We start from the raw sequence: 21,430 nt of genomic DNA on the forward strand, positions 1-21,430 counted from the left end.
ATCTACCCATCTAACTTTCAGCATTCTTCTGTAGCACCACATTTCGAAAGCTTGTATTCTCTTCTTGTCTAAACTATTTATCGTCCATGTTTCACCTCCATACATGGCTACACTCCATACAAATACTTTCAGAAACATCTTCCTGACACTTAAATCTATACTCGATGTTAACAAATTTCTCTTCTTCAGAAACGCTTTCCTTGCCATTGCCAGTCTACATTTTATATCCTCCCTACTTCGACCATCATCAGTTATTTTGCTCCCCAAATAGCAAAACTCCTTTACTACTTTTAAGTGTCTCATTTCCTAATCTAATACACTCAGCATCACCCGACTTAATTCGACTACATTCCATTATCCTCGTTTTGCTTTTGTTGATGTTCATCTTATATCCTCGTTTCAAGACACTGTCCATTCTGTTCAACTGCTCTTCTAAGTCCTTTGCTGTCTCTGACAGAATTACAATGTCATCGGCGAACCTCAAATTTTTATTACTTCTCCATGGATTTTAATACCTACTCCGAATTTTTCTTTTGTTTCCTTCACTGCTTCCTCAATATACAGATTGAATAACATCGGGGAAAGGCTACAACCCTGTCTCACTCCCTTCCCAACCACTGCTTCCCTTTCATGCCCCTCAACTCTTATAACTGCCATTTGGCTTCTATACAAATTGTAAATAGCCTTTCACTCCCTACATTTTACCACTGACACCTTCAGAATTTGTGGTCACCTCTGTGTAATAAATTTGTGGCCGTATTTAACGAGCTCCTACAACTTACATGTTCTGCTGCAGTTAAGAAGTGATTGTTAAAGCAAGCACTTATCTGTAGTGGACTGATGTTTTATTTATTTTATTTATTCGTATGGCTCACAAGCAGTTTAAAGTACAGGTATATAACCTAGAAATGAAATGAAATGTCATGTCGTTTGGCTAGGGCCTCCAGTCGAGTAGACTGGTCACTTCGTGCAAGTCTTTTGAGTTGACGCCATTTCGGCAAGTTGCGCGTTAATGGGGATGAGATGATGATAAGATGATGATAAGATGATGATGATGACAGCAGAACACCCAGTCCCTGAGCAGAGAAAATCTCCGACCCAGCCTGGAATCGAACCTGGGCTCCATTGCACGGTATTCCAGCACACTGACCACACAGCTATCGTGGCGCACCTATATAACATTAGTAATACTATATTTAACAGGAGTATGAAAATGCAAAACTACATATAAAACTAACTAAATGTCAATATCTAAGCTCCTAATCCACAGAAGAGCTGTATCATCAGCTTTCATGAGGTCTTTTCAACTCCCCTGACAGGAACGCAAGGGGCATTCATCTCTAATGTTCTTGATTGTCTGGTTTGGAGCCCCACAGTCACAAATTGGAGACTGTGTAGCAAACCATCTGTAAAGAGAGTCTGCACATCATCCACACCCAGTACGAGCTCTGTTAAATTTTACCCATGGTTTCCTGTCAAGTTCTGTGCCAGCAGTATCACAATCATACTTTCGGAACCACTTGAGCTATTCAGGATTTTCACTAAGTTGACAGCTCTGGTCCCATAGGTCTCTCACCCCAGTATTACTGGCATATAGCTGCTCTGCTTCCTGTAATGGTGGGTTTCTTGAACAGAGTCTATTTAGTCGTAGACTTTGTATGTCTTCCTGTGTAGGGAATTCCAGGTTGTCCTGTAGCTCGTGGTATTCCCTAAGCAAGGCCCGGTTTCTGCAGATCGCAGGAGGATAGATGTTGCTCAGCAGAGAAAGCCAATAAATCGGTGTTGTTCGGATCTCCACAGTTATTAATCGCATAGTGTGGCTCAACTGGACATGGATCAAGTTGGTGTGGCAGCTGTTGAGCCACACTGGGGCACAATACCCAGCTGCCAAGAAGACCAGAGCAATGGATGATGTATGCAAGGCACCTGCTGAAGCTCCCCATGTCATTCCACACAATTTTTGAATAATATTGTTACGAGTTTTTATCTTGGTAGCAGTATTTTCAAGATGTTTTCTATATGAAAGGTTGTGGTCAAGGGTAACACCAAAGTACTTAGGGTACTTCTTATATCAAAGAATGTTTTCTTTAAGTTTCACTCTGAGCTCCACATTAGCTTGTTTGTTAGTCAGATGGAATGTACGTACTTCAGTTTTACTTGTACTGGATTTAAGCTGCCACTTTGTAAAATAGGTGCTCATAATGGCTAAATCTTCTGTGATAATTTTCTCCGCTCGTTCGAGATTCGTGGTTCTACAAGCAAGAGCAATATCATCTGTGTAGCAGAATTTTGTTGACCTGGTATTGGGGCAGAGATAGAAATGTTGAATAATAGGGGGGCTAAGACGGAGCCCTGTGGTAGACCAATTTCATCTCCTTGTTCACGTTTTCTCCCAAGTAAACATGGAAATATCTATTGTTTATCATGGTTTTGATGAAAGTAACAATTTTTCGGCATTGGACTGTTTTCATGACAGATGTCTTCACGTTTTCTTGGAAACCAGCTTGTATGAATGTTGTTAGGGCCAGTACCTGGTTGCAGCAACTTCACTATGACCTGAAACCTGCTTGCTCAGCTGGGATATGTTCCAGAATGAAGCCGCTAATTCTTATGTAGATGAGCCTCTCAAGGAGTTTGAGTACAGCTCAAAAGGGAAACTGGTCTGAAACTTTGAGGATGGTCAGCTTGTTTACCTGGTTTCAAAATTGCATCTTTTTTTGTTCTGTTTAGCTCAAAGGTCAGTGATCCACTATCCAGGATGTTGGAGAAAAAGTGGACCAGCCATTTTTTTCCACCATTACCGATTTTTATCAGAAATTCCGGGTGTATGTTATCCAGACCAGATGCTCTACCATGTTTAGTTTGTTTCAAGGCCTCATCCAATTCAGTCATTGTAAAAGGGGAAGAGAAACAGGATTCATTTGGGCACTGAGCTTTTAGGGAGGTGAGTTCTCATTTTATTTTGGAAGTATTTTGTTTGTCACAGGATGATGTAGATGTTTCAACTATGTGATTAGCGATTTGATTATGTAAAATACCAGGTTTCTGCCCGGGTTTATTGGCGGCTCCACCAAGCTTACGCAGAAGACTGCATGCCTTTCTACTTGAATGTCTGAAGTTTACATTTTCTGTCATCTCACACCATTGTAGTCTTCTACCAGTGTCAAGACTTTAGAGGAGGTCGTGTGCAATATCGCTGTTGCAAGTTTCGCTGTACTGTTCATTAAGTTGTTCAAAATGTTTGTTCCAGCATGTTATGTATTCCTTTCTGCATCCATGAGAGATAAACGTCTTAGCAGCAGTAATAACAGCCCCAACGAATCAAGGACATTTTTTAGGTCCTGGTAGAATAAAACAGATATATGTATCAAGATGGTCAACAAAACTCCGCCCATCAGCCCTGCAGAAATTCCATCTGGGTTGTGGTACAGATCTCATTATTGGGACAGAGAGCCCCATATCGAGGATTAATGAATGGCCTGTGCCGGATGTGTGGGAAATTAGGTATGACTTTTCTGGATATTGGCACTGGGTGCCCTGTGCAGTCCCTGGACACGAAGCAGAGATCTGAGTTGTAATCTCTTCACCAAGCAGCTGATCAGAAAGTTCCCAAATCCTTGGCATTATAAACAAGGTACAGATTTTCATTTCGTTGAGTGCAATACCACACTCATTGTCGCGTGCATAGTTCCAGTGACGATGCTGTATAATAAAATCTCCAGCATAAAGCAATGGGTGAGCAGTAATTGACAGGATATCCAGTGGCACAGCACATTTGGTGGCTTGTATATATTATTTATAATGATCTCCTCCATTTGCATAGTGACATGTTGGATTTCATTTTCTATACTTGTCAAAATGAGAGGAGCATGTTTGATATTGCTCCTTACATAGGTGGCTACACCATAATATATAGTACCAATAAGATTGTAGCCATGGATCCTACCTCTTTTACGCTGGTCCTCCATAGTTGGAGCATGTGTTTCCTGGGTTAGAACTACATCAATATCATTATCTACAAGGGGTTTAGATAGGTAGTCGCTTTTAGCTTGATTGATGCCTTCTATGTTTAAATGGCATACTTGGATTGAAGGGCCAAGTTTTTTAACTAGTTGGTCCTGAAAAGGTCAATTTTTAAAACATTTTTGATTTTGATTTGTCAGCATGTTTGTAGCCAGGAAATCTAATATCTGGTCTGGCTGCCTATTCGTTCTAGCTCATTTACCGCTACCGGGGGTGCACGTGTGGTATTCCACTACGGACGCGAGCTGGTTTACATCCCAGACTGCGCGCGCGCGCCCACACACACATTCTACCGTGGCAATGGAATGATTAATATTGACATTTGGTTCTTGAAAGCTATTGCATGGTGTGATGGAGGTGGGAGCACGAGAGGTAGTGGGAGAGAGGCTGGTCTTTGGGTGTATGACTTGGCAACTGTACACAAGACAAAAAGAGTACAGATGGTATGAAAAGATGTAAGATGAGGGAGAGGGGGAAAATGTAGGGAAATGAGAGAAGTTTAAAGATGAAGAGGGAGAAAGGGAGGGCAGAAAGGTGGGAGAGTGGTTGAAAAGGGAGGTGGGGAGAGGGAGAAGGCAGAGCATGATCTAGATGGAGAGGGAGTGGTGTGGACAGATTAGAGTAGGGAGAAAGTAAGGTGAGGCGGTGGGAACAAGTGAGCAAAGATTTAGGCCAGGGGGATTGCAGGAGTGCAGGATGTGTGGCAGATACAATTTGTTTCACTGAACTACCCAAATGGGAATTGTCTATTCAACACTTCCTGCTGACTTAAACCTACTGTTCCCAATGCCTCAGCTTGCCTTTTTCATACTCTCTTCTGTCCACACCACTCCTCTTCCTCCCAGATCATGCACTGCCTTCTCCTCCTTCCCCCCCCCCCCCCCCCCCCTCCCCCTTTTTCCATGCAGACAGACAGTTTTATTTTTATTTTACTTGTCCAGTTCCGTAACCAAATTGAGGAGAAAATCTCCAATGTCATGGAACATGTCAGTACGTGAAAATAAAACACAAAAGTAATAACAGATGAAATAAGATGTTTATGAACTCAAAAAAGTCAAACCATTAAGTTTAAGTAAATGCAATCAACAATGTAACATAGGAATCAGCTTAAATTGTCAAGGAACTCCTCGACAGAATAAAAGGAGTGACCCATGAGGTATCTCTTCAGTTTCGATTTGATATCGCGTGGATTGCTGCTAAGATTTTTTAATATTTGTGGTAGCTTATTGAAAATGGATGCAGCAGTATACTGCACACCTTTCTGCCAAGAGTTAAGGAAGTGCAATCCAAATGCAGATTGAATTTCTGCCTAGTAATAACTGGGTGAAAGCTACTAATTCTTGGGAATAAGCTGATATTGTTAACAAGAAACAACAGTAAACAGAAGCCAGTGTCAAAATACCCAGACTAGTGAACAGGGATCGACAAGAGGTTTGCGAACTTACACCACTTATTGCCCGAACTGCCTGTTTCTGACCCAAAAATATCCTTTGAGAATGGGAAGAGTTACGCCAAAATATAATATCATGTGACATAAGCGAGTGAAAATAAGCAAAGTAGACTAATTTTTGTGCCAAATGATCACTTACTTCAGATACCATTTGAATAGTAACAATGGCACTATAAGTTTTTGAACAAGATCTCGAATGTCGGCTTTCCATGACAGTTTACTATCTATCTGAACACCTAAAATTTTGAACTGTTCAGTTTCACTAATCATATGCCTATTCTGTGAAATTAAAATATCAGGTTTTGTTGAATTGCGTGTTAGAAACTGTGAAAACTGAGTCTTACTGTGATGTAGCATTATTTTATTTTCGACAAGCCATGAACTTATGTCGTGGACTGCACTATTTGAAACAGAGCCAAGTAACACTAGAGGGCATATCATTCATATAAACAAGGAAGAGGAGTGGCTCCAACATTGACGGCGCCTCACTCAGACCCTACATCACAGCCATCTTCAGTTCTGTGAGTAATGACATTTTGCTGTCTGTTGTTCAAGTAAGAGGTGAACCAATTGTGAGCTACTTCCTGTATTCCATAATGGTCCACCTTCTGGAGCAATATTTTGTTATGAACACACTCAAACGTGATAGTTAATAAAATAATGTGCCTAACGTATGAAAATTTGGTATCTTTATCTCTAATACGTATTACATTTTGATGAAATATGCTAATTCCTTCTTTACTTGGAAACACGACGTCCTCTGAATGTGAGCCCATAGTTAGAGGGACTTCCTTTAAGCAGCTATATAGATCAGCTGACTTCAGTTTAAAAAAGGTGCAGATCTAACACCAACTACTACAGGAATTTTTCCATGAGCGAACCCACCCCCACCCAGTACACTGTCACCTATAAGCTTTGCCAGCCTCCCCTTCCCATACCTATTGAGGCGCAGGCCATGCCTAGTGAATCCCAATCTACTGATGAACCCAAGTGGCACCACTGCAATGTGAGCCATGCCCTGCCATCAGCACCTTCTAGAGTCTCATGTTAACACGCCTAACAGCAGCAGTAAGGTGAGGCCGATAATGGCACTGAAACAGTTGCGTGAAGTGCACATTAGTGCTAGCAGTTTGAGTAGCTATCTTTACCAGGTCACCACCCCGGTCATATTCCCCGTCCCTATCTAGACTATTCTCTGCTCCACCCACAATCACTACCTGATCCTCTTTCATAAAATTCCTACATAACTCCCCTAAGATGTCAGACACCTCAGCCACCCCCCCCTCTGCCACCCCCACCCCCTCTCATCACCCCTTTTTCAACCCTCTCCTCACCCCTTTTTCAATCCTCTCCTCACCTCTTTTTCAACCTGCTCCCTTATCTCTCCCCCTCCCTCTCTCCCTCTTCAACTTAACCTTTCTCTAATTTTTCCTCTGCACGCCTCCCCCTTTTCCTCCTCTTCCTCTTGCTAAAGCTCTTTTTGTTGTACCCTCTGTAATCTTTTCATCCTTGTGTGCGGCCACAAAGTCATCCATCCAAAGACGTGCCTCTTTCCGGCTACCCCTTCCTGGCATCCTTCCGTACCCCCTCCCCACCTCTGTCACCCATCACCTCGGGCAACTGATTTCAGCTTTCAGTAATTGAACGTCAATAATTAGTATTGCCGTGGCCACTGGAGTGTGTATTCGGGTGGTTTTTGTGTGTGTGTGTGTGTGTGTGTGTGTGTGTGTGTGTGTGTGTGTGTGTACTATTCTAAGAAAAAGAGCTAGTGGTCAAAAAGCTAGTGTGAATGTTTTCTGTTAAGTGTTTCTGTGCTCCACGCATCAATCTGCTATAGGTGAGTAGTGGCCTTCCTCTTGCTTTATGTGTTGTTGCACCCAGGAATTTTGATATTAGTGTGATTTTTAAATATGTTAGAAATTGTTACAGCAGTATTTGTCACCTTTTAATAGCTTATCTTTATAGTATCATCATTTGTACTGATCGTGTCCCATGCTCTCTTCATGATATTGTCATGTAGAAGAAGGTGAATGACGAACACTAACTTCACTAAATGAAGGTTTATTCAGCACTTACACATACAAGAGTGCGGAGTGAATTGCCTCTGGCCAGAACACATACAGTATATATACAGCTACAGAACATTCCATTAGAATGATTCTTGATATTTGTGAATACTTCTAGAATGCATTCGAACTGAATATAAAAATTAAAATTGTACAGTCCAGATGAGTTTTGAACTCACGACCCTCCATGCAACAGTTTAGTACCATAACCACTACACCACGGTGCTACTCAGCTTCTTCTGTGACATTGCTCCCTCCATAAGAGAACAGCATAGAAGTGTTACGTCCTCCTAGTCTGGGAATGTGTCATCGGTCCTGCATACTCAGACTCCTGGTGACTGATTCTCATCCTGGTGGTGATCTTCTTAGAACTTCTTTTGCTGCTACGCTCTTAGTCACCTTTCCGCTTGTTGCCTGTTGCTGGAGCTTTGAATTTGCCCTGGGTTGCAGGATCCTTATAGGGCTTCATTTGAAGGATGTGGACCGTATCTCTGATCTTTCGTTGTCTTGTGTCGGTGTCAAAATCTTCTACTTCATAAGTAATATCAGACAACTGTCTTAAAATCTTATAAGGTCCAAAGTAGCACTTGAGGAGCTTCTCAGAGAGATCAACCTTCCGAACAGGAGTGAAGATCCAGACGAGGTCACCAGGCTGGTAGACAACAGGGCGGTGGCTCACATCATACCTTGTGCAGTCGTTTTGTTGAGCCTGTAGCATGCAGAGTCGAGCTAACTGCCAGAGCTTCCTCAGCTCTGGTTAACACCTGGCCAATGTAGTTGTTGTCCACATCATCAGGATTTAACAGGAACACAGTGTCCATCGTCGTCATCGCCTCACGCCCATGCACCAGGAAAAATGGTGTCTTGCTTGGCAGTGTTCTAGGCAAACTTCACGAAAGGTAGCACCTCATCCCAGTTGCTCTGCTCAACATTGTCGAACAGTGATAGCATGTTGGCCAAGATCTTATTAAGGCTTCCAGTAAGACCGTTAGTTTGCAGATGGTAGGCAGTCCTCATGTGATGAGCAATGTTGCGCTGACGGTTTAACTCTGTCACTTGATGCAATTGAAAAATTTCCCTCAATCCATAATTAACGACATTAGGGCACTGTGTTTTAATAAATGTCTTCCACAGTGAATTCGGCTACCTCGGATGCTTCAGCTGCTTTCACAGCTTTTGTAATGGCAAAGCATATCAGATAATCAGGGCAAACAATAATCCATCTATTGCCACTAGTAGACATCGGAAATCATCCAAACAGGTCAATCCCAACACACTGGAAATGCCTTTCAACTGGTGGAATTGGTATGAGTCGGCCAGGTGGTTTCTGAGGTATTGCCTTTCTCCTCTGGCATTCTAGACAATGCAACACATAGTGACAGATACTCCAAAATAAACTTGGCCAGAAAAATCTCTTAATAAATCTTAAAAGTCTGCCCTCAGGTGTGTCATGGAATTTCTGCAGAACATCTAAGCGCATGTGTTTAGGATTCCCTGGTAGCCACCTCTTTCCATACAGATCAAAGTTTTTCTTGCAAAGCAATCCATTAACTACCTTTAACTGTCCTTTCACATTCTCTGACCGATGTAAGGCAAGCATAATTTGAGATGTCTTGGCGTCCTTCTTCTGCTCAACAGAGAGATCCTGGAGTGCAGCGAGACAGTCACTATCTTTGTCAAAGTCTTGATGGTCTTGCACAGGGTTTCTTGGGAGACAGTCGGCATCTTGGTGTTTTCTTCCACTTTTGTGCACTATGGTAAAGTTATAATCTAGAAGACGTAGTGCCCACCTTGTCAGTCGTCCTGTTGGATCCTTAAGACCTGTCAACCAACAAAGTCTGTAACAATTGTGAATGGCCTTCCATAGAGATACTGTTGAAATTTGTGTATGGCCTAGATCACAGCAAGACGTTCTCTTTCTGTAGTGGAGTAGTTTCTCTCGGCTTTTGTAAGTGTCCTAGAAGCATAGGCTATAACCTTCTCTTTTCCATCTGAAATTTGCACCAGAACAGCACCAATCCCATACCCATTGGCATGTGTGTGTAGTTCTGTAGGTGCTCTCTCATCATACAGACCAAGTACAGGATCAGTCGTCAGCGATTTTTGCAGCACATCGAAAGAATCTTCTTGAGTACAACCCCAGATAAATTTAGCATCAGCTTTTAACAACTCTTGGAGTGGCCTGCCTTTGATACAAAAGTCTTTGATAAAACAATGGTAATAAGAACATAACCCGAGGAATCTTCTCACATCTCTAATACTTTTAGGAATAGGAAATTCCGTTATAGGTCACACCTTTTCTTGGTCTGGCCGCACACCTTCATTTGACGCAAGGTGTCCAAGTATTTTGATTTCTTTTGCTCCAAAGAGACACTTTCTTGGATTAAGTTTCAGTCCGCCTTGTTGTAGATTTTTCAATACAGCCCCTCAGTCTTTTTATATGTTCATCAAATGTCTCTGAGAACTCTACAATGCCGTCTAAATAACAAAGACACATCGTCCACTTCAGGTGCCTTAGATGATTATCCATCATTCATTCAAAAATTGCTGGTTCACATACCAAACGGCATTACCTTAAATTCATACAGGCCCTCAGGGGTGATGAATGCAGTTTTCTCATGATCAGCCTCATCTACTTCGATTTGCCAGTTTCCCGAGTACATGTCCATGGTTGAGAAAAACTTAGCCCCCTTCAGACAATCTAGTGTATCGTCAATTCGTAGAAGAGGGTAGACTTTTTTTTAGTTATCTTATTAAGCTTCATATAATCAACACAAAAGCGCCAACTGCCATCCTTCTTCCTGACGAGGACCACTGGTGACAACCATGGGCTCTGCAAAGGCTGAATTATGTCATTCTTCGTCATTTTCTCTGCCTCAACATGAATTATTCGACGTTCCGCCTGGAATACTTCCCAGCTTGTGAACTTCTCCTCGTTGTTCTCATACCATTGCTTGGCATTGCCCTGCAAATAGAAAAATACGTTAGCCAAGCACATGGTGTCATCCCATTTGTTAAATTTGGCTATATGCTCATATACCTTCAACCATTTGTTTGGATCTTGGCCATCATCACCAGAGAACCTGGAAGGATGTCTCATGTGGTGGCACACAGTTGCTGTCATCGTAACGTCCTTTTCTTCTTCTGTCTCTGGTAGGTTGCGATCTGTTGAATATGGCTCGAACTCTGGTTTCTCACCACATAAATGGCGGCTCTCATGGCCTGATGGGAGCCCCTGTGTCATGGATAATGTGCGCTATCACAAGTTCCACTACCCAGCGCCTCCACCAGAATGATGTCACATAGAAGAAGGTGTAATTAGATGAATGACAAACACTAACTTTACTTAACGAAAGTTTATTCAGCACTTGCACTCACAAGAGTGCAGAGTGAACTGCCTCCGGCCAAAACACTTACAGTATATATATACAGCTACAGAACATTCCAGTAGAATGATTCTTGACATTTCTGGATACTTCTAGAATGTACTCGAACCAATTATAGAAATTAAAATTGTTCGGTACAGATGAGTTTTGAACTCACGACCCTCCATGCAACAGTTTAGTATCATAACCACTACACCACGGTGCTACTCAGCTTCTTCTGCGACAATATTCCAAATTGATTTTATTTAGTCTGTAAAGTTGTCAATTTCACATTTAATATATAACTTCTGGATTTATTTATTTTCCATCTTAAAATTTTACAGTACAATTGATAACAAGCTCTTTCAAGGGGATAGTTTGATACTGTTAATGCGGAATGTGATTCTCTCTTAGTCCTGCAAGAAATTTTAATAACTTCCGTAATCCATGGAAGAACTCTCAGTGCTCTTCCTGACTTTTCTTTTTGGAAAAGTCATTTCAGATAGAGAGATGAATTCATTTAAGAAAAAAAATTAAATTTATCATTACATAGGTTATACTCTGTACTGGATCCCAATCAGCCTGTGGCAAGTAGTAATTAAAAGCAGAATGAGTTTCAGTGTTTTTTCATCTAAAGGACTGATAGGTGTGGGAAACTTTGTTACACAAATATATGTTGTTGACTGTAAACAGTTGGCCATCATAATCAGAAAGGCCATTTATGACTTGGCTTATAATGCACTGTTGATTCTACTCTTGTTAATGAAAATATTTTCTCCAAGCTTTTCACAATTTTCTGCAACTGTAGTGGAGAAGATAACAATAGCAGTCAAGTTGTAAGAATTCATTACATGTTCTAAGTCAGTCTTGCAATTGTTATTGGTTAAGAAGTTAACATAGAAGTATCCTGTAACTATTAAATATCTGGTTTTGAGAAAAAAAAAGTTCAGCTGAGAGAGAGATTCGAACTTATCCAGAAAAATATGAAACTTTTGTGCTGGAGCTCTCTAAATTGTAAGCACTGTAACTGTTTTGCCTTTTGCAGTAATTTCAATCCCACAGACATCAAATTTTTGTTGTACAATAGTTATTTAAATTTAAAGGTTTATAAATAATTGTTTTATCAGTATGAATTATAACACCACTTTCTCTCTGTTCTGCAATAATGAGTAGGTATGATGAAAGTCAACATGTGGCACAGGTTCACAGTATTTCTGCAGGCAAGAAATGCAAGAAGGCCAGTTTTACCTCTTCACAAATTATACAGAATTGTGTGCTAGAGATGGCAAGAAGTGGATGTGTATAGTATTGGTTAAACTTTATTTTGTTCTCGTGCTGCATGAGATCATTCTGAGGAGTATACTTTTTAGTTAAAATTGTTGAGCAATTCTAAATGGAATGAACAGGATTTTTGTTGTAGTTTGATGGTTTGTAAGCAACATCACAATACAATTCTTTATATGTGTATGATTGTGTATTTTGATGCAGGGTATTATTGTTTTTTATGAAAAAATTTAAAGAATGAACAAATAGAGGAGACACATATAATCCAAAGAAGAGTAGCATGTTTTATACCTATTTCATTTAGTAAATACCAGACTGTCACGCAAATTAAGAACAGATGTTGCAACAGACAAGCTTTGCTTCAAGGAGATATATACAGGTACCGAAAGATAGTCATATGACATTATTGACGTTGAGACCGAGAGGGGCTGTTCAACTGCACAATTGGAAAGGGTTTTCACCCTCCACACATAAGTCCTTCACCTCGAGGACAGCTACGTATCAATGAGCTGGAGAGATCACCAGTTTGGAAAGATCTGCCACATCCCAGTTGTACAAGGGAAAATCGGAAAGTAACTCACAATAATTTCATTACCGAAAAGGTCAGTAGGTAACAAAACAAAGAAATCACAAATGAACTTATATCTTTTACCTACTTTTCTACATAGTCACAAACACTCTCAACACATTTTCCAATCATGGTAGCAGTTTCAATATTCCCTGTTTGTAAAAGTTCATTTGGTTGGAGTAGAGCCACCTGGATGGAGACTATTGATTTAACTTTTGCATCTGTGGCAAAGCATTGGCCAACCAGAAATTTCCTCTTTGAACCAGTCAGATGTAAGTATGATGTTGCAAGGTCTGGCCTGTATAGTGGATGCTGGAGCACCTCCCACCCAACTCGGGCAATTTTCTCATGAACTGAAGCAGCAACATGAGGGTGAGTATTGTCATAAAAATGTGTGACACCATCAACATTAATGTTGCAGTGTTTGTCATGAAGGGCAGGACATAATTCATCCAAAGTTTCGATGTAGGCTGCAGCATTCACAGTGGTCCCATGTTCATCAAATTCTACCAGTAACACACCATATATATTCCAGAACACTGTTAGAACACTTTCGTAGATTAAGTCACTTTGAATTTTTTTCATACTGTGGAACCAGCATGTTTCAACTCCATAGAGGCCTGCTCGGTTTTGGGTATGTAGTGATACACCCACATCTCACCGCCAATGATGATTCCTTTCAGAAAGTCGTGCCCTTTTGCAACATAACACATTAAGTGATCCAATCATGTCATCATTTGCTGGCCCTTGTTGTCTGTCAGGTTCTTAGGCACCCACCAAGCACTACATTTATGAAATTTCAATGTTTCCTGAACAATATCATACACTGCACTGTAGAAAATGTAGAACTGCTGTAATAAGGTTTGCAGTTGCTTATACCAGTTGTTCAGTGGTTCTGACATTCTTTGGGATTGCAGTTGTTACTGGCTGCCTGAAGTGTGGTGTATCACTAAGGTTAACACAGCTCTATAAAACATGCTCTTGTCTTGCTGGCCTATGCTTGGCTTCACCAAGATCTACCAAGCTTCTTGTGAGGTCAAAGTGCATTCCACTCATTATTGTAAGGTGTTTCACTTATTGGATTCCTGACACAATGCAATCTCCGTCAGATCCTGTTCCAGACCAAATGCTCCATAGTGTGGTATCTTCCTCTTGTCCTTTCATCTGGAATTATTCTTCCTCAGTAGCTTTGATAGCTGTTGTCAGACTACCTTTTCCTCACAATATATGTCGTGCACTGCCTGCTTTCTTTTATTTACCTGGTTTGCTCCTTTAACCTTTCCAGCACTTCACACTACTTCAATGTATTCTCTCTATTCAACTCCAAACATACATCTTGAATGGCTTCAATTCTCTCTCTTCTTCAATGTCCAACTTTCACAGCTGTACAGAAAAACTTCACATAAGGCATTTAGGCGACCTCTTTCTTTACACCGACCACAATTTTCCATGTAATGAATGTTTATGTGTGTGGGGGAGAGGGGGGGGGGGGGCAAAAAAAAGAAGCTTGCTTTGCCATTGGAATTCTTGATCTCATTTCTCTCACTCGTCAGGTTACCAGTTAGAATGTTCCTCAAATATCTGTACTGCACAAACTGTCCAATTTAACCTTTCATTGTTTTTACTTTCATTTCTTATTTGTGATGAAATCTCATCTCTTTAGTTTTCTTTGTGTTGATTGTCATTCTGTACTCTTGCAGTCCTCCGTCAGGTTTGGATAATGTTCTTGGAAGAGATACTGTTTTTACAATGTTGTTTTATCTGCAACCACCATCGTGCCATCAGCTGGTCTGATGTAGTTGAGTTCCTGGCCTCATATGCTTACTTCTTCATTCTCTCCTTCTAGTGTCTTCATTATCAAGTCTTTAATATGTAGAATAAACAGAGCTAGTGAAAGATAACAATCCGATTTCAACCCAGTTTGTCATACCATTTCTAACCTTCATGGTTGCTTTCTGCCTTGTATTCTTAATTAGTCTCCTGTCTTTCTAGTTCACCTCCTTCAGTTTTAGAATTACTCTGGCCTTTCTTATTTCCTAGATCAAAAGCCATTTCTAGATCTGTGAATCACATACCTATTCTTTTCCCTGTTTCTACATACCTGTCACATCCCACCAATCCCGTTATAATAAGTAAACATCAAGAGAACTTTATAGAGATGTGTCTTCTGATCAATCAACAAATAACATTAAATCTTTAAATTGTGGCTAAACACAAAGATATCAAAATTAGTTTATTGTTACTAGCAGAACTGAGGATAGTTTTTACAAAAGTAGCTGGTATCCTCAAATCCCGATGTTGTGATCTTAGGTCCAGAAATTGATTTGATGTAGCTCTCCATGCTTGTCTAGCCTGTCCCAGTTGTTCGTGTCTGTATAGTTGTAACAATTTACATCATTTTTAACCTTTTTACTGTATTAATCCCCAATAGAGCTGTGTAATGGTGCCCTTGTAATCAAGGCTGCTACAGCGCAAGAAGCAGCTAAATTTCTGTGTCCCACTGTCTATTCTGCATTGATGTTAAAACTGAATAATATCCTTTGTTGACTGACTTTGTGTGTGTGCATCCACTCTCCGTAGATTGCACACTAGAACTGTACTTGAGATTCTGCATCTACATCCTTCTAATCTTATCCTCACAATGCCTATTTGAGCAACACATAGGAGATTGTAGTATATTCCTAGAGTCATCATTTAAAATCAATTCTTGGAACTTTGTTAATAGATTTTCTTGGGATAGTTTACATCTGTCTTCAGTATCTCTGTGACACGCTCCCATAGATTGAACAAACCTGTGATTATTCATGCTGCCCTTCTGTGTATACATTCAATATCCTTTGTCAGTCATATTTGGTGTCGATCCGACACATTTGAGGAATACTCTAGGATGGGTTGCATGAGTGATTTATAAGTAATCTCCTATGTAGACTGATTGCACTTCCCCAGTATTCTACCAGTAAACAGAAGGCTACCACCTGCTTTACCCATGACTGGGCCTATGTGACCATTCCATCTCATATTCCTATAAAGTGTTACACCCAGGTATTTGTATGAGTTAACTGATTCCAGCAGTGACTCATTGATATTATAGTCATAGGATACTATGTTTTTCTCCTTTTGTAAAGTGCACAATTTTGCATTCTGAACATTGGGAGCAAGTTGCCCATCTTTGCACCACTTTGAAATCTTATCCAGATCTCTCAATATTTATACAGCTTCAGCATCATCTGCAAAAAGTCTAATGTTGCTATTAATTTGTGTGCAAAATCATTAATATACAACATCAACAGCAAGGGTCCCAATACACTTCCCTGGGGCTAACCTGAAGTTAGTGATGACTTTCTATCCAAGATAACATGCTGCATCCTCCCTACCAAAAAGTCCTCAATCCAGTCACAAATTTCACTTGATACCTCATATGCTTATACTTTTGACAATAAGCATAGATGTGGTATTGAATCTAATGCTCTTCGGAAGTCGATAAATACTGCATTGACCTGACTGCCTTGATCCAAAGCTTTCAGTATGTCATGCGAGAAAAGTGCAAGTTGGGTTCCACGTGATCAAAGTTTTTGTAATCCATGCTGGTTGGCATTGAGGACGTCGTTCTGTGCAAGATACTTCATTATGTTGGAGCTCAGAATATCGTCGAAGAGTCTACAACAAATCGATGTCAGGTATATTGGATGGTAATTTCGTGGATCACTTCTGCTACACGTCTTGTTGACAGGTACGACCTGCACCTTTTACCAAGAACTGGGCACTGCTTTTTATTCAAGGATCGAGGATAGATTATAGTCAGAAGAGGGGCCAACCCAGCCTCCGATTCAGTGTAGAATCTGGCAGGGTTTTCTTCAATTGTAATGATTTCAGCTGTTTCTCAACAGTAATACTTATTTCATCCATCTTTTTGTGGTATGGGCATTAAATTGGGGCAATGCTCGTGGGTTTACCTTTGTAAAGGAACATTTGAAAATAGACTTAAGCTTTTGTTTTGCTACCCTCAGTTTCAGTTCCTGTGTCATTTACTAGGGCTGGACACTAACCTTGGTGCCACTAATGGCCTTTACATATGACCAGAATTTATTTGAATTCCATGGAAAATCGTTTGACAGTATTCTGCTACAGTAGTCATTGAATGTATCATAAATTGCTCTCTACACAGCCAAACACTATTCACTTAGTATTTCTCTATCTATAACCCTATGCTTTGGTTTACACCTATTATGCAATAATCTGTTTCCTTAGAAGTTTCTTTACAGTGACGTATACCGTGGAGGTGCCCACTATGGGCTGTTCTATCAGATACACATCTATCCGGTGTGTGGTTAACTATTCTTTTAAACACTCCAGCCATAGTTTCTCTACATGCTCCTGCCCTGTGATGAAAGTTTCAAGTTCCTCATTGAGATATGACACTACTGATTTTTTATCCTCTTTATTGAAGATATATATATGTTTCTTGTTGTCTTAATTGTCCTTTGTACTTTGGAAGTCATTGTTGCCACAACTGCATCATGGTCACTGATACCATTTTCATTGTGGACATCCTCAAAGAGTTCAGAATACTGTAATTAAAAGTGCAGTTTGCTGGAAATTCTTTTCTCCTGTTCGTTGGCATTGCTCTTGTATCTCTTTCATTTCTTCAAAGTTGTCTCTATAGATAAGCCAGAGTCTGCCTATGTGCAATGACAGATCACTCAACAAAAACTAGTTGCTAGGTCGAGGAAAAATAATAAAATGCAGTTCTGTCGAGAGTAATAATTTTCCTTCGATGAAATAGGACCGTGACTGCAGTTCCACGGTACTGAACCAATTTTCGTCGATACCAACCTTCTGCAGTGCATCATATTACATAGAAATAGGAAAGCATATATTGTTGAATTAATAAAATCAATGTACCTTTCAAACAAAACTTAAGCATGTGTTCTAACAGTAGTTAATTCTCTCAACAAATTCAATTGAGTCTGATGATACTTCTGCTGTAACAGTAAGTTAAACTTTCCATCTAACAGAATTTTCATAATGACTGACTTCAGCAATATGAAAGACATGTGTTGTAGAAACTAGTCTATTCTTCATGAATACTCCAGGGTCATCCAGATTTGACATATTCAGGAATTGAAAGACAATTGTGAAATGTCATGAGATATTACAATGTAAAAGAGCTGTTAGAAGAGACAGCTAACACCAGCCTTTGTATTGAGGACAGCTTTGCCTTCCCCTTTTAGAGGATATGACCCATGTTAGAGTCAGCGTGTTCTACCCAACCTAACTGTGCTAGACACTCAGAATCATATAGTGTGGATCTGTGGTTGTACGTCATATGGAGGAGAAAGGAAATCCAGTAACGTGATCAGAAATATTCCTAACAGTGAAATAAGCACTCAAGACAATAGCACCACCAAGCGTCACTGCTTTTTTGGCATGACAGTGAAAAAATTGACATCTAACTATAATGTTTTTCTCAAAGGTGTTGGAAGTGGAACAAACTTCCTTGTGTGTAGCTCCACTCTCGTCCATGTATTTGCATTTAAATTCTCAACGATCCAATAAGTTATTCAATATGATACTCTTGTGACAACAGAATCTTAGTACAGAAAATACTGAACAGAAATTTACTGTGCTGTCAGTTGCAAAACTGCCGGTGACCCACTGAAAGAGAATGGTATCAAGAAGCAGAAAGGCACTGATACCCCTGTACTGAAGTGTGTAACCTACACATAAAGACTTATCTCAGTACGGAGATAGTTAAAGATGAGGTGGCCGTATTTATCAACAATGAATACCACTATTCATTTCGCCTCCTCACCCCATTGCAAGCAATTGTATGTTTATGTGCACATGTCATATGTGGTAATCATATGTCCACTGTACTTGCTTTTGATGGAGATTTAGATCTTTTTGGCTTGTAAACCTACTCTATCATATGCTCCTTTATGGGATTTTAATGTACATAACATGCTGTGGGGTCCTTCCAGTACCATCTTTCCTCGAGATCAAGCTGTTGAGAGCCTCGCATGTACAGCAGTTTGAAATCGTCTTATCAGGTGGCAGATCACAAACTTAAGCACTGCTATGGATTCATTCTTTCCATTTGACCTCTGAATAAGTTCTTGTACCCTCAGTGATATTGCTGAATGAAAAGTGGTTAATGATTTGTACTCCAATAGCAACAACTGCATAATCAAATGAAGCAACTTATTGAAGGACTTGAAGCTTTTCATGCACACTTTCGTAATTTGCTTTATTTGCGTCTCTTTATTTCTTGAAGTTCTCTGCTAGATTTTCCGAGTGCTCCCATTTTCCCACAAAAACATAGCGAACACTTCTTTGCTCTTTACAAGTGGATGACAGTACCAAGGACCAAGCTGCCCGAGATGGCAGTCATGTGTGCATGAGGTGTGCTTGCTTGTTTGAATGAATGTGTGTGTGTTTCCTTTCCTGGAGAAGGCTTTGGCCAAAAGCTAATGTGTAAGTGTCTTTTTGTTGTGCCTGTCTGCAATTCATTGTCTCATCTTTACGGTGAGTAGCAATCTATCTTTCCCTGTATTGCTGGTACTTATGAGTGTTATTAATTTATTTAGTCTCACAATTATTGAACATATAAATCTAGCAACAGTCAGACCTGAATCAGTTTTGCTTCTTCTCTACATCTCTGCAGTGTATTTGTGTTCTCCAGAATACCTCCATTCTTAAATGGAGTCTCTACTTACATCTTAAGTACAATAACCTTTTTGCTTATAGTCATAATATTTTATATCTGATCAGCTTTTTTTGTGTGTCATTGCTGATTTTCATTCTTTTTTAAGTGTCCACAGGCATCTTATCATCTGTTCCACTTGCATCTAGATCTGCGATGGCATCATCTTATTTTAAGTGTACAGATAGACAGCTATAAATGTGGAACAGACATGCTGCTTGATTCTTTGACACCCAGCTTCAGTGAAACAAGATGCAGTAACTTTAGCAGTGAAACAGAGAAGAACATTTTGTTGGTGATAACAGACCTTGTGATGCTTGCAGTTGCCAGATTTGGAAAGGTATGTTGCATTGCCCTCTGTAATCAATATATTGCCTGCAGTTCACATTCAGTAGCAAATTCCAAGTTGTGTAAACCTAGAATGAAGTTCTGTCCTGTATTGTAGTATCCTTGTTCTCTGCATCCATGTTTTGCCAGAAAATGTGTGCAGCAGAGCCATTAAGATACCGTATTTACTCGAATGTCAGCCACACTCGAATCTAATCCGCACCTGAAAAATGAGACTAGAAATCAAGGGAAAAAAAAATTTGCCCGAATCTAAGCCACACCTGAAATTTGAGGCTTGAAATTCAAGGGGAAAGAAAAGGTTTAGACCGCACCTCCAAATCGAAACAAAGTTGGTCCATTGTAACATGAGGCACAATTGAGGTTGAATGGATGAAGATACAGTTACAGTAGTTTGGTTCGAATTGTAAGCTTAGCAGTTAAGCTTTACCAGGTAGCCACTGCTGTGTGTCAGGCACTCCATCCGTATTTACACGGGTACCCTTCCTTTTTGAGGTGCTTCGCCTGGTTTGAATCAGTTGCTTATTTTGCTTTGATCTGATAAGTGCCATTCTCTTTGATATAGGTGTTTACGTCACTCTAAGCCGAAAATGCATTATTGTACTGTGTCATGATAATGAGTGCTTACGACCTGTCGCCGCTCGTGGCATGGCTTGCTTTTGTGCGTGCAACCGCTTCTTACAATAAAAAAAAGAAGAGAGGAATTGTCTCATAAGCGAAACAATGGCAAGAGACTGTTGTTGTTACTTACACTGCTTGATTTCTTTGATAATGATCAACAAGAAACAAATAATAGAGTGCGTCTGATAGATGATGTTCTGAACGAGAGTCTAGCGAAAAAAAATTTCCGTTTGAAAATCTTTGCAGACACCTCTTTAGTACATTACATTCTGCACAGAAATTAGTAACCTGAGATTTAAAAATCTAGTCACTTGCCGTGCTTCATTTATGACTGTATCACTATTCAGTAAAAGAATAATACAAATATAAACATGACATTATATGTATAATCTTCCGTGTTTGCTGTTGTCTCGCTCTAGTTTCGTAGTTTATTGGGCAGACAGGATTTAAATTAGTAGCAAACACAAAAAAAATACATGGCATAATGTTTACATTCTTCTACCTTTTCATTTAATTTATTTTCTGACACAGAGGTTTTGGTGCCAGTATTTATCTTTGTGCCTGCAAAGCATGCCTGTGTAGCGCTACATATATTCGACGGTAGAAGTTAGTTGTGGCGGGACCTACCAACATTTTTCAGAACTTCTGCTTACTTTGCACTCGATTCTAAGTCGCAGGCAGGTTTTTGGATTACAAAAACTGGAAAAAAGTGCGGCTTAGATTTGAGAAAATACGGTAAGCTTCTGTAGGGCACTATGTATGCAATACAAGTTTAACTTTGGTAAACGTATTCAAAAGTGAAAGCTGTGTGTTACTTTTTTGTTTTACCATTGTATTTCTTATCCAGCCTCACAAATTTACATGCCAACGGTTTGCCTGAGGCACATGTAACTATCCAATGTTGGTCACCTTGACCATCTCAGCAAAGTGTGCAGCTTGTCGCATTAAGTTTGAATAGTGTATTTTCCGACAGCCTCATGAAGAGGAGGTGTCAGCATGTAATTA

The 21,430-nt window shown here is 40.0% G+C and overlaps 1 protein-coding gene across 2 annotated transcripts in view; it reads left to right on the forward strand.

The window, feature by feature from the left end:
- The window catches only part of LOC124544782 (protein MMS22-like), a 145,796-nt gene that overhangs the window by 7,956 nt on the left and 116,410 nt on the right, over positions 1-21,430 (forward strand). For both annotated transcript variants that reach the window (XM_047123464.1, XM_047123465.1), the window contains one exon: positions 19,569-19,799. In XM_047123464.1, the coding sequence (XP_046979420.1) occupies positions 19,569-19,799 (231 nt within the window). The remainder of the gene's footprint in view (positions 1-19,568; positions 19,800-21,430) is intronic.

The sequence above is a fragment of the Schistocerca americana genome, chromosome 8 (genome assembly GCF_021461395.2).
Source record: "Schistocerca americana isolate TAMUIC-IGC-003095 chromosome 8, iqSchAmer2.1, whole genome shotgun sequence".
In the NCBI taxonomy this organism is placed as follows: domain Eukaryota; kingdom Metazoa; phylum Arthropoda; class Insecta; order Orthoptera; family Acrididae; genus Schistocerca; species Schistocerca americana.